At 47.8% G+C, this 13,542-nt stretch overlaps 1 protein-coding gene across 5 annotated transcripts in view; it reads right to left on the bottom strand.

Moving 5' to 3' along the window:
• WDR59 (WD repeat domain 59) overlaps positions 1-13,542 on the bottom strand; it is a 107,598-nt gene that overhangs the window by 36,779 nt on the left and 57,277 nt on the right. For 4 of the 5 annotated variants that reach the window (XR_010592640.1, XM_065567449.1, XM_065567451.1 and 1 more), the window contains 3 exons: positions 7,488-7,621; positions 5,672-5,753; positions 3,321-3,433 (listed from right to left, as the gene is read on the bottom strand). Coding sequence is in view for 4 of the 5 variants with exons in the window: in XM_065567449.1 (XP_065423521.1) it covers positions 3,321-3,433; positions 5,672-5,753; positions 7,488-7,621 (329 nt within the window). In the remaining variant the exon portion in view is untranslated. The remainder of the gene's footprint in view (positions 1-3,320; positions 3,434-5,671; positions 5,754-7,487; positions 7,622-13,542) is intronic. The other variant, XM_065567450.1, reaches the window with a different exon arrangement.

Genomic DNA, 13,542 nt, shown 5'->3' with positions numbered 1-13,542 from the left:
CTGCGGAGGAAGGCGAAAAACCTCCAGAGGCTCAGCCAATCTGCCCTGGAGGAAAATTCCTTCCCGACCCCAAATATGGCAATCAGTAAGACCCCGAGCATATAGGCAAGAGTCTCCAGCCCGACCCCTGTTAGCCATTATACTATTTACCTACCATTGCTTGGCTTTCCTTGACTACTATGTTTTACCATTAAACCATTCCCTCCATAAACTTATCTAACTTAATCTTAAAACCAGACAGGTCCGTCGCCCCCACCGTTTCCCTCGGAAGGCCGTTCCAATATTTCACCCCTCTGACGGTCAGAAACCTTCGTCTAATTTCAAGTCTGAACTTCCCCACGGCCAGTTTATATCCATTCGTTCTTGTATCCACGTTAGTACTAAGCTGGAATAATTCTTCTCCCTCCCTTGTATTAATCCCTCTAATATATTTAAAGATAGCAATCATATCCCCCCTCAGCCTTCGCTTTGTCAGACTAAACAACCCAAGCTCCTCTAGTCTCCTTTCGTACGACAGGTTTTCCATTCCTCTGATCATCCTAGTGGCCCTTCTCTGCACCTGTTCCAGTTTGAGTTCATCTTTTTTAAACATGGGAGACCAGAACTGCACACAGTACTCCAAATGAGGTCTCACCAGTGCCTTGTACAACGGAAGCAGGACCTCCTTATCCCTACTAGATATCCCTCGCCTAATGCATCCCAAGACAGCATTGGCTTTTTTCACCGCCACGTCACATTGTCGACTCATAGTCATCCTGCGGTCTACAAGAACCCCTAGGTCCTTCTCCTCTTCCGTTACTTCTAACCAATGCGTCCCCATCTTGTAACTAAAATTGTTATTAGTCATTCCCAAATGCATCACCTTACACTTTTCACTATTAAATTTCATCCTATTTCTGATACTCCAATTCACAAGCTCATTCAAGTCTCCCTGCAGGATATCCCTATCCTCCTCCGAATTTACAACGCCTCCCACCTTCGTATCATCCACAAACTTTATCAGCCCACTCCTGCAATCGGTTCCGAGGTCAGTTATAAATAGATTAAATAAAATGGGTCCCAAAACCGAACCTTGAGGCGCTCCACTAGTAACCTCCCTCCAACCTGACAGTTCACCCTTTAATACAACCCGCTGCATTCTCCCCATTAACCAATTCCTTATCCACCTCTGGATTTTCATATCGATCCCCATGTTTTTCAGTTTAACTAATAATTCCTCATGGGGTACAGTATCAAACGCTTTACTGAAATCCAGGTATATTAGGTCCACCGCATTTCCCTTATCTAATAAATCCGTTACTTTCTCAAAGAAGGAGATCAGATTCGTTTGGCAAGATCTGCCCTTCGTAAAATCATGTTGTAATTTATCGCAATTGCCACTACCCTCCAGGTCCTCAACTAGTTTCTCTTTCAGAATTTTCTCTAACACCTTGGGGGACCCTATGGAACTAACTATGCCCAGCTGCTCAGAGGATGTGTGGGTGCTGGGGGGATAGACCCTCCTTTTCATTACTTGACAAATAAATAGATAAAAGAGCTTCCAGTTGGATAGACAATCAAGGCCTAATTCCCAAGAGATGGTGCCTCTCTGCATGGGGGTATCTAATCCCTTACTGTGGGGTGTTTCTTAAGGACCCCATCCACACTGGGAATGCCCAAGGATCCTTGGGTCTGCACAGCTCCAAAGAGCAGTTCTGCAGGAGCAAGGTTAAATTGAGCCATGAGACTCGCTGTCTGATCATTTTGGTGAAGATACTCAGACTTCTCAGGCTCCTGGGGCCATTCCCAGCCAAGATCCCAACTCCAGCTTATAGGCCAGAGCAATGGGAATGAGACCAAAGTTTGATTCCTAAAGAGATTTAGTTGATAGGGAGGGTTGGGAATGGATTTAATACAGAGCAGCCTGCAACACTGGCAGGAGATGGGGCTTTCTGGAAATGGGAGACCCAAAGTCTGCACTCTACATGCAGGAGAATTAATGGGTGATGAATCGGGGTTTGAGGTGAATTTTATCTATTTTGACATGGGGAGATTGTGCCATGTCCTACGAATACACTGGTACCCAAGACAGAGATCACCTCATTTGGCCTCTTGACAGAGGCCAAATCTGTTAATTAGTAGGGATAACTATTCATGGCAAGGCAGACAGTGAACCAAGATCTCTGCTTATTATAGTTTGACTGATGTAGTTATCTTCCACTTCCTTTCTCCCTCCTCCCCTTTGCCTCATCCACCTGTTGTGTCAGGTGATAACGTAGACTGCAAGCTCTTTTGGGGCAGGGACTATCTTTTGACAGTGTATCTGTACCGTGCCTAGCACAGCAGGGCCCTGCTTTCTGATTGGCATCCACAGGTTTTGCTGCAATACAAAGAACAGATGCTTCCTCCCAGCCAAACATAAGAGCAGCACCACCAAAGGGAGTTCTCTTCACCGTCTTGGTGAAGGGCAGGCATAGGTTGGAGACTGGCACTGGTTAGAGGATGGCTGTAGGAATGGACTGTCCCTCTTTCCCATACCTGCCTCACACCAGGGCAGAACTAGGGCAGAGTTCATGTAGCAGGTTTGGCAGAGCTGTCAGCAAAGCAACTCAAAGCAGGTTCTAAGCTTCGGAACAGATTAGCATTGGCTATCAACTCTTCCTATCCGAACAGATTCAGATCAATGTCAAGAGGTAGATAATGTGTTGTGCAAGAGGGCCGAGTGTGAATCAGGCCTTAATGGAGGTAGTTACCAGAAGACTGTCTGGATGACAGGAAATAGTTTGCACTTGGAGCAACAGTAGGGAATTTGATTGTTAAACTGGCAGCCAAATCAAGACAGGCGAGGGAAAGAATCCTGGATAAAAGCGGCAGTTCCCTCTTACATCAGGCCTCCTCCATGCTAGTCAATCCAGATGTCTTGGAGTACCACATACTGTACCATAAACATCACATCAGAGCAGGAGAAGCTAATCTTAGCTCAGCCAAAGGGCAGGTGGTCACTTGACGAGTGCCAGGGCTGCCTCCTATTTGCAATAAACAGATTTGTGGCTTCCCTCTTTTGTCCTATGAATGTGCATCTCATGATGGAGCTGGACAGTCTCCCCCCATATTAAAGGTGAGGGCAGTCACACGAAGTGCTAGAGAACTCCACGACAAGAGGCTATGCACTGATTATCCCTTCATAAGCCTTTAGGCAGGATCTTCTAGCTCAAAGTCGCTGGGCTTAGCAAGCAACTCCTCTCATCTAAGTCTGAAACAAGACCCTACAAACTTGCAGCTGTGAACAGCTCTGCTCCAGAGACTACCCCTGCTCCTGCTTTGAGCTTTTGGAGACCTACAGGGACTCCAGGAGCTGACGTCCAAATGGATGTTGGGCCCAGGGTGTCTCCAAATCTGGGTCAGACTTCGGTCCAAGACAGAGATCCGTGGCTACCGTAGCCAGTGACCACACCTGGACAGACAAGAGAAACAGCATGAAAGACAACTAGAAACAGAAATTCACCTGCACCGAGGGCTGTGACCCCGCATTGCAATCACGCATGCAAGGTTCAATAATGGCAGAATTCTTTTTTAACAGGTACAGCTGATTTTCTAGAGGCCCCAGAATCAGCCAAGCCCTGATGGTTTTGGAGTTGGGCTCCATAATAATGGAGAATCAGTCATATCAACCAACTAGCTACCTCTTAGCTGCAGGAAAGCAGTGTTAGCTGCTGGGGAGGGATCCCCACTGACAGACCAGACCAGACTTGGGGTCCATCTAGTGTATTAGCCTGTCTGTGACAGCGGCCAGCACCAAATGCTTCAGTGCAACGTGCAAGAAGCTCCCTAGGGGACAATTATGGAATAAATGGCTGATAGAAGGCGTTTCTTCTTAACCCCCCCCCCTCATTTTGAGGTTGGCTTATCCCAGGAAGTGGGAGGTTTTCTTTATCAATAAGTGTTTAATCTGATTTTTAAAATCTGATGACACTCTTGACTTCTGTGACACTGTATCAATGAGTTCCACAGGTGAACTATAACATATACACACACATGACCTTTGATCGGTTTTAAATTTGCTGCCTTTCAGTTTTATTGAATGCTTCTTGTTCTTTTATTATGCATGAGGAGCATCTGATTTACCATCTGTATACCTACCCCATTCATCATTTTGTATACCTCTATCACATCCCCTCTGATTTGTCTCCCTTCTAAACTAAACAGTCCCAGACTTTTTCAGTCTCTCTCCACATAGACACCTCTCTAGGATGCAATCACTCTTATCACCAGTCTTTAACCCCTCACTAGGTTTTCTGCTATATCCTTGTGAGGTGGGGTGACCAGAACTGCACACAGTATTCTAGCTGAGCGTGAACCACTGGTTACAGAATGTCACAGAAAAGGAGGAGGGCAGGGAGGGAGGTGTTAGAAAGGCAGCGGCAGCTAAGATACAGGACATGAGAGCTGAGAACATGAGAGAGAACACAGAGTGCAAAGAAACACAGACAGTGAATTTCAGGAATGTGGCAGCACTGTGGGACCAGGAGAGATTGGAAAGGAGGGGAACTGAAGTACAGAAGCAAAGCATGTCCTGAGCGAAGCAGCAGACCACAGGGGCCAGGGGAAAGCTGGGCAATTCGTACAAAGCAGGCTCCTAAGGGGACATTGAGAAATTGTCATGCTGCAGCTCAGGGCTCCAGGTTTCAGCTGAGGAGCAGGACATTTCTGTAATGTTGCAGTGCAGGTGGAGGAATGAAATGGGAAAGTGGTGTAAACACTGCAGCAATCAGCTGGTAAACCCTTCTAGGAATTAGTCTTTCCTATGACGTGCTATTGGATCCTTTTAATATTTACATAAAGTGAATCAGAAAATGTTTGTGGTTTATATTTAAGGAACACCATTTAGGTTTTTAAAACTTTTTTTTAAAAAAGCTGGAAATTAATTGAAACATTTGTATGAACTTAAAGAGAATCAAATGAAATAATGTAGCTGTTTAAAGGTATAACATTTTGCTGCAGGATTTGCAACACAAACTTCAGACCATCCTGCTAAAGTAGGAGAATCAGAAAATAACAGAGTACAAACAAAATGAAACGGAAACTAGTCTGTTTTCACTGCCCCAGTGGAATCCAATGCAATGTAAGCAGCATGATGGAGAAAAGGAAAATGTCTCAATACCCAAAACAGTATTAGATTGTAAGGTCTTTGGGGCACAGGCTGTCCGCCTTTTGTATTCGGTTCCAGCACAGAACAGTCATAATCGTGCCTATTATTACAAACCCCACAGGTAGAAGAAAGAGAGAGTTCCTCTTGCCAAAATGATTACAATGGCTGCAGTGATTTTGATGCATGCCCATTCCAGTCACTGACAAAGTAGCATGCCCTGTGTCTAGCTTGGCCTATGAGAAATTCTCAGAGCACTTAGTCATCTCAGCTGGTTTGGCAAAGGGTATGAAACAAACCATTTGTTGGTCTGGCCAGGGATTTCTCAATGAGAGGTTACAAAGTGTCAGTGCTTCTGCCCCAGTTACCAGGGAGGACTCGTTGTAACCCTTCCAGATGGTCTCTGGAATGACTGCTGCACCCCAGTGACCCAGGCATGCCCTTGAAATCCAGGATAATGGCATGAGAATGACAAGGCAAGAGTAATGTGTTCGCTAAGGCGTCCCATTCAGCTGCTGTGCTCTAGATAAATGGCAAGCCCAATACCTGGACGAGATCCCTACGTCCAACTGCCAGGGCTGAGGAGGCATTCTTCTGGCAGGTCTCCTGAATGTTACTGACGTTCAGACTGAAAAAGAAAGAGAGGGCTCATCTCTTACTGACACGCTGCCTACCAAGGGAGGGTTGGTTATGGTTCACACCACTGGACAGAACTCCCTAATCACACTGCAGGGTCAGACGGATCAGCATTTCCTCCATAGTCATTGAGAGACACCTGACTGCATGCCATCCAGCTGCCTTACCAGACAGTCCACCGCACAATGTCCCATTCCAATCCAACAGCGAATAGCAGGATCTGCTCTGACAGTCGTCTTGAGATGGTCCACCACCAAAGAGTTATTACCATGGTGACATACTGGTGCAGTGTGAAGCTGAGATTTGTTCTTGTACCCAGAAGCTGATAGCCATCTGGGGCTGCCCCATTTACAAATTATTGTTACCATTCAATCTACCAGTTAGTTCATTTTATAGCCAGCACTAGACTTTGAGGGAGAGCCAGGTGTGATATTGGGCGGGATGACATGCCACCACTGACTAGCCTCCAACAGCATTGAGGGATTGGTGGGGCGGTATGTGGACCTCACAGCTACTTGGCAGATCTCCCACTCACTGGCGGCAACATAGCTCCCCCAAACACCCCCATGATTTTCTCCTTCATCTGCTTCCATTCCTATCAGGGAGTATTGGGAAAAAGGCTGCATAAGACCTTACAAATAAATGGACCAGAAAGAGCCCCCCCCCACTTAAGACCACCTGCGAACATGAAACAATTGGCCAATGGCTGGGTTATTTTTACTTCTTTATGATGGATTGAAAAGGCAGGGAAGGGATTTTGTGTTTTTTTTCCTTTTTAAAAACACATGACATTCAGGGACTGTCTTGCCTCAAAGGCCCTCTGTTGACGAGAACACCAGTGGAATGACAATATCACTAGAATGGAAATGAAAGTTGAGCAACTGAAAGAAGAGCTTTCCCATCTGTTTTTTTGTTTGCTTTAGAACTTCAATGACTAATTAGCACATTGGAGAAAAGATGTCTTTAATAAAGCTTCAGCACCTCCATCCTTTTGATTAAGAGGAAAGCACTCACAATACAGATGCACAGCCCTGAAATTAATATGCGCGCGCACACACACACACAAAGTTGAAAAAACCTTTTTGAGAGCAAGAAAGAGGAAGAGTGTGTTTGAGTGTATATGCACGCATGCATAGACAGATAGATAGAGACTTCCAGGCCTCATCATCCATCGTAATGAAACAAAAAGGGGCAAAAGCCCATTCCAAAACCAACCCTTTGGAATTCTCCTTTAACATGCACCCCTGTGAAAAGGGCCCATGCTCACAATGTTTGTTTCAAATGATGAAGTCCTCCAACAGTCATATATACAATCTTCAGCTGCTAGGGCTGGAGCTGGTGTGTAGACCTACAATCAAATACGTTCCCACGTATTTCCTTCACCACGCATCCCTTCCAGAGGTTTTTGGGAAAGAAGCCATCACTCCTAGGTAGACAGGGTAACCATGGGAATGATGCAAGAGGTGAAGAATGGGTGCTCAGTGGAACAAGAGGTTCATTGATTTTGACACTGCAGAGCACAGCAGTGGCATTGAGGGCCGCCTTAGTTTGGGGCTAGAGATAGGCAGGGCCAGCTCCAGGTTTTTTGCCGTCCCAAGCAAAAAAAGCCAGAGTGTCGCCGCCAAAGCAAAAACGGCAGTGCTGCCCCTTGAAAAGAGCCGCCCCAAGCACATGCTTGGGATGCTGATGCCTAGAGACGGCCTTGGAGATAGGACTGTGTACTCACATGTACTGCTCCCCTAGCGATTTGTGCACAGGAAGCAGGCAGGAGATATCCTGTATGATGACTTTGCCAGCAGCTTTAATAGGTCGGTTGTTGGCATCTGTCCCCTCACGCTTGCTTTTCCATCTCCTTGATTTCTGCAGAATAGATGGCAACAAGTTACTGAGGGAGGAAGACAGCACCTGTTATCAGGGCAGGAACAATGCATGAGCATCAGGAGTAATGCAAGCATCACCCACCCATGCCTTCCAAAGGCTGTGTGTTACCCCCCGAAGAACATTAATAATGACATGCCCAGGAGAACAAGTGTCTCCGTCTCTAGGAAGTGAAAAGCAGGCAAGTCAGCAAGCTCAAGGGCAAACACACACGCTTGAGAGGGATTTTACAAATTATAGGGGAGTAGGCAGTAAAAACAAATCAATACCCAGCAAGCCAATAATATGCAGAAAGGCTGGCAGAAGGACCAGAAAAATATCTTTAATGGTTCTGGGTCTGAGCCCACTGCACACAGGACCACCACTGACTTCAGCAAGAGCTCTGAGCAGAGGTGTGTGGGAAGAGGTCCTGTATTTGCTGCTAGCTTCAGACCGGAGTAACAGGGAGAAGTTGACATGCCCATGTTGTCTCTTCCACCTAGTTCTAATGGGTCCTTTGTGTGTCACTGTCTAGGACCAGGGTGGGACTGAATAGGATTCCAGTGCCTCCTTGTCTACAGCATTTGCCAACGCTTTTGTTTGAGAACAAGAAGAGCTGGCTGCCTGATGGTAACACTCAAAGGAGCCCGGGAATTTCCTACAGCAGTAGGCAGTTGCCACTCTAACCAGCTAATTTCCAGCTGTACCCAAACCACTGCTGTGGGAGGCTGGTGAGGAGACAGAGCGAGGAAGCCAAGCATTCCCCCCAAATGGCCATAGAGTTTTCACCTTTATGCCAAGATGCATAAAACTACTTAGGCCACCCACATCAATTATTTTAGATGGCCAGTTTCCTGGCCGCTTCCAGCTCCTCAGCTTGTTAGCCCACCACTTGAGGGAGGGAAGTGAGTGCATGCAGTGGCCCAACCAGCCTAAGGGACTGGAACAATGTCTTGCAGGAGGCACTGGCTGCTACACAGGGCTAAGGTGAACAAAGTACATCCTGTGATGTTCTCGGATTGTGCCTTTGCTTCCTGGCAAATCTGATATGGGCAACAGGTCTCTTGGTGAACAGAGTGAAATAGCAAGGTCTGCTGAATGCGCACTGACTGCACAGGAACAGACTGTGCAGGCGTAACAATTACACACACAGGCACTTGATTTTTAAAGGTAATTTAAAATTAATCCTCCCTTACTGACTCTGGGTTTTGCCATGCAGCACTAGATCCTGCCACACAGAACCAAGAAGGAATACATGCTCCTTACCTGATTGATATAGCACAGGTGAGACAGAGCCCTGAGGGTCTGGACCTGGGCTCTGGCAGGTAAGTGAAGGAGAGACTTGTTTTAAAAAGAGAGTTTAGGATGGGATTTAAGGTCAGGGTGACATAGGAACAAATATCCCATTAACTTTCAATGAGGCGGACATGGGTGCTTTTCAAAGCCCCACCCATACTTCTGTAGCCTGCACAGGTATGATCTGATATTCAGAGGCATTGAGCATTTACATCAAAGGGGGCTGTAGGTGCTGCTCAGCACTTCTGAAAATCCAGCTACAAGGGCTCTGCCCTCACGTCCAGCTGTGCAAACCCCAGAAAATTGGAGCAGAAGTTTTGATATTCAACAGCATTGTGTATTTGTTCCTAAAAGCATCAGAATTAATCTCTGAGTGGGCTCCTACTGTAGGGTGAGGGCCAGTGTCCCCTCTGATACGCAGGGCTTGCCTTCAGTCCACTAGTTCCTTGAACTGCTTCCTGAAACTAATCAATAATATGTTGTGGGCCAGATGCTGCTCTCATTGGAGTCAATGGGAAATGCCCATAGACTTCCCAGAGCAGGCTGGATCTGTTGGAGGATACCCACAGAAGTATCAATGTTTTACAGCAGGTAGTCGTTAGTGTGTGTATGGGAGAGGGGAGGAAACTGAGAAAGTGCTTTGTGCTATAGCATGCCTTGCACAGCGAGAGTGGCAGGTGCACTTGGAAGGGCCAGCATGCGTCCCCACTCTGCCCCATGCAGCATTGGCCAGGAAACTCCATTCCTTTGTGTCAGAAGGGAGCAGAGTGACATTTGAACTCAGGTTTGCAGGTGCAGGGCCCATTCTCTGCAGGTGTAATGCCACTGACTCCGGCCGAGGTATGCCAGCAGAGTGCTCTGGAGAGCAGTGCGCCACCTAGTGGCCACCTGTTTACTAGCTGGCCCCAGCAGAGGAGAGGATTCCATTTGCTCCTCAGCACTCACAGATGGACAATTCTCCCAGACAGACAGACACACACATACACACATCCCTTCTGAAAGCAGATTCAAACCTCGCCTGCCTTTAGAGAGGCATTTTGGAGACTCAGAACATAGAATCATAGAATCATAGAATATCAGAGTTGGAAGGGACCTCAAGAGGTCATCTAGTCCAACCCCCTGCTCAAAGCAGGACCAATTCCCAGCTAAATCATCCCAGCCAGGGCTTTGTCAAGCCGGGCCTTAAAAACCTCCAAGGAAGGAGACTCCACCACCTCCCTAGGTAACGCATTCCAGTGTTTCACCACCCTCCTAGTGAAATAGTTTTTCCTGATATCCAACCTGGACCTCCCCCACTGCAACTTGAGACCATTGCTCCTTGTTCTGTCGTCTGCCACCACTGAGAACAGCCGAGCTCCATCCTCTTTGGAACCCCCCTTCAGGTAGTTGAAGGCTGCTATCAAATCCCCCCTCATTCTTCTCTTCTGGAGACTAAACAATCCCAGTTCCCTCAGCCTCTCCTCATAAGTCATGTGCTCCAGACCCCTAATCATTTTTGTTGCCCTCCGCTGGACTCTTTCCAATTTTTCCACATCCTTCTTGTAGTGTGGGGCCCAAAACTGGACACAGTATTCCAGATGAGGCCTCACCAATGTCGAATAAAGGGGAACGATCACGTCCCTCGATCTGCTGGCAATGCCCCTACTTATACAGCCCAAAATGCTGTTAGCTGTCCAAGAGGAGGTACGCTAAGTGCTGCATTAGGGGGGCTGTGTTGGTGAGTATCTGAGTGCCTGCTGCTGGGACAGTTGGTCAGTTTGACCGTGTGCTTGATTGCTTGCTTGTTTGTTTGAAAAGTGTGAATTGGGAGTGCTTTGTTCCAGGTGGGCCTTGAGTGGGCCTGACTGGTATATAAGGGCAGTCAGCAGCGAACCAGCTGAGCGGCGAACAGCAGAGGCTAACAGCGGGAGTTTGCCTGGGAGCTGTCCAAGAGGAGGTACGGACAAAACACAGCATTTTCCACAAGTAAACAAGTAACTTTGGGGGTGGGGGAAGGGGATGATGTGGAAGGAAGAATGGAATATTCCACGAATGGATCATTTACACTGCTAGGCGTCAACAGAGCACCAGGCGAAACAATGACGACATTAACTGATTACTGGGCCTGGCAATCAAATCTCCCCCCTTCCCGTGGATGAGGGCTGTCTACATACTCGCAAAATTTGGACCCAGGATTCGTCACTGACCTAGCTTCACTAGTGGGGGTTACAAAAAAAACACCCTGCCTATGCTACAGGTTCTGCCACTGCTACCCCCCACCCCAAAGCTGCACCTGTGGAGATCCACGCAGCCCCATTTTTGTGAGATTGGTCCAATTAAAAGTCCTGTTTGCTTCAATCAACCAGTGGCAGTAGGACAGAAAGCCAAGGAACCAGCAGGAGATGTCAGCCTTGGCGTGGGCGGCCAAACATGAGCCATATCAACCTTCACCTATAATAGGGAGGTAAAGACCATGGAGACAGCAGGTCCCAAGTGACGTTTCACCTTGGCCCAAATGAAGAGTAGTCCTCAGTTGGGCAAAGTTTAGACACTTTTGAGGCAGGGTTACCCGAGGCCAGAAGTGTCCTGTGTTTGAGTCTGTCATTCCACAGGGGTCTGGGGAAAAGACATACAAGGTTCCATCTCCCCTTTTGCTCAACTTGTTTCCCAGGGAGAATTTTCCTCTGTGGTTTAAAGACACCTCTCTTCCCTCAGCATTCAAGAGGCATAGGAAATGTGCTTCTCCCTGGGGCTCTGCCACAGGCTGATGGCACCCCATGACACGTCAGCCAGCAATTGGCTGCTTGGGTTTAAAGAGGCTGGGAACATAATAGGTGGCGCTCAACTGTCAATTAATGAGCCTGCCCCCATTGTACTTGATGGGACAGGGAGCAGAGGGGTTTAGATGGGTCGGGAGTTTTGGGGGGAGCTGTCAGGGGGTGGGGAGTGGTTGGATGGGGCGTGGGAGTCCCAGGGGTCTGTCTGGGGGTGGGGGTGTGGATAAGGGTTGGGGCAGTCAGGGGACAGGTAGGGGGTAGAGTCCTAGGGGGCCAGTTAGGATGTGGGGAAGGTCTCAGGAGGGGGCAGTCAGGGGACAAGGAGCAGGGAGGCTTAGGTAGGGGGTGGAGTCCTGGGGGGCAATTAGGGGCAGGGGTCCCAGGAGGGGGCAGTCAGGGGACAAGGCGTGGGGGGGAGGGTTGGGAGTTCTGAGGGGGCAGGAAGTGGGAGGGAGTGGAAGGGGCAGGGCTAGGGCAGGACAGGGGCGGGGCTCCTCCCGTCCTCTTTTTTGATTGTTGAAATATGGTAACCCTAAAGGAACCAAGAGTGTTCAGACAGTCACGGGGAGGGGGGACAGCTGTGGGGAACAGCCCTGAGAAATGACTGCACAGCTAGCCTGAGGGCACCATTTGCTGCAATCTGAGGTGATGATGGCAGTAAATGGGTTCAGTGCGGAAACAGACAGCCCAAGAATGAGCCACCCACTGCTTGTAGCAACTACAATTATCCCTGCATAATCAGCAGAAAGGGTTACAAAATCCTGCATGCTCCTCTTGGAACGGGGATTCTTAGCTACTGAACATTCATGTCTCCCCTCGGAATCCTCCTGACACAGGCAGTGTTTTAGGTAGCCCCATGAAATGTAGGGGCATGTGAGAGAGAGGTTCAAGGGTAACATTTATTTTAATGGAGTGGAGAGATAGAAAGGGGGGAGAATGTAGACGATGCCAAGGATTAAGTTCACCGACTCCAGATCAGGTTCAAGCTGCTTCTCATGAAATCCCCAGTGGGGCGCAGTGTGTTTGTCAACGCTTTCTTGCTGAAAAGTCCTCCTGGTATTTTGAACAACAAACCCCAGTTAACTCCAATTACAGGTGTCCGAACCCTGCCTGACCACCACACTGCCAGGGTTTTTAGAACAAGGTTCTCTGCAACATTAAGATTTGCTGTTTGCAGCATCTGCCCTGGTAGCCAGTCCCAGCAGCTTCCAAGGAAGGGGCAAGAAATCCCAAGTGGGCAATTACGGAAGAACCTGTCCATTTGGGGGCTATTTCTTCCTGACCCTCATCAATTAGTGGCTGGTTCCTGCCCTGAAGCAGGAGGGTTTGGTGCCTCTCATTTAATCGGTGGATAGTCTCATTATCCTAATAAGCTCTCAGTCTCAATGATCTCTGGTGGCAAGAAAGGTCACACGATAGTTATGTAGTACATAAAAGTATTTTCTTTTATCAGTTTTACATTTGCTTACGGGGTTTCACTGACTGTCCCCAGCTCTTGGTTACGAAACAAAATAATTCACTTTTTCCATATGGGGCATTGTTTTGTATCCCTCCATCATGTTGTCTCCTCTCTAAAACTAAACATATATGGAAGTCCCCTCATGGCTCTAACTATTTTAGCTGCCTCTCTTCAAAAACCCCTTCAATTTCTTCTGTATCTTTTTTGAGGCAGGGTGACTGGCACGGAACACAATTTTCCAGGTGACTGCATGCTATTGATTTATTCATCACAATCATTACATGACATCCTTCCTGTACCAATACTGGTGCACAGTGTAGAATCTAGTCTCTGCTATTCCGCTCGGTCATGGTCTTCTGTATGGTGGTAAAATTGACTGGTCTGCTCTCCCTAGGGTGCCCGCATTTCCTCAC

This window comes from Chrysemys picta, chromosome 14, assembly GCF_011386835.1.
Source record: "Chrysemys picta bellii isolate R12L10 chromosome 14, ASM1138683v2, whole genome shotgun sequence".
Classification (NCBI taxonomy): domain Eukaryota; kingdom Metazoa; phylum Chordata; order Testudines; family Emydidae; genus Chrysemys; species Chrysemys picta.
This window is presented reverse-complemented; position numbering and strand designations above follow the sequence as displayed.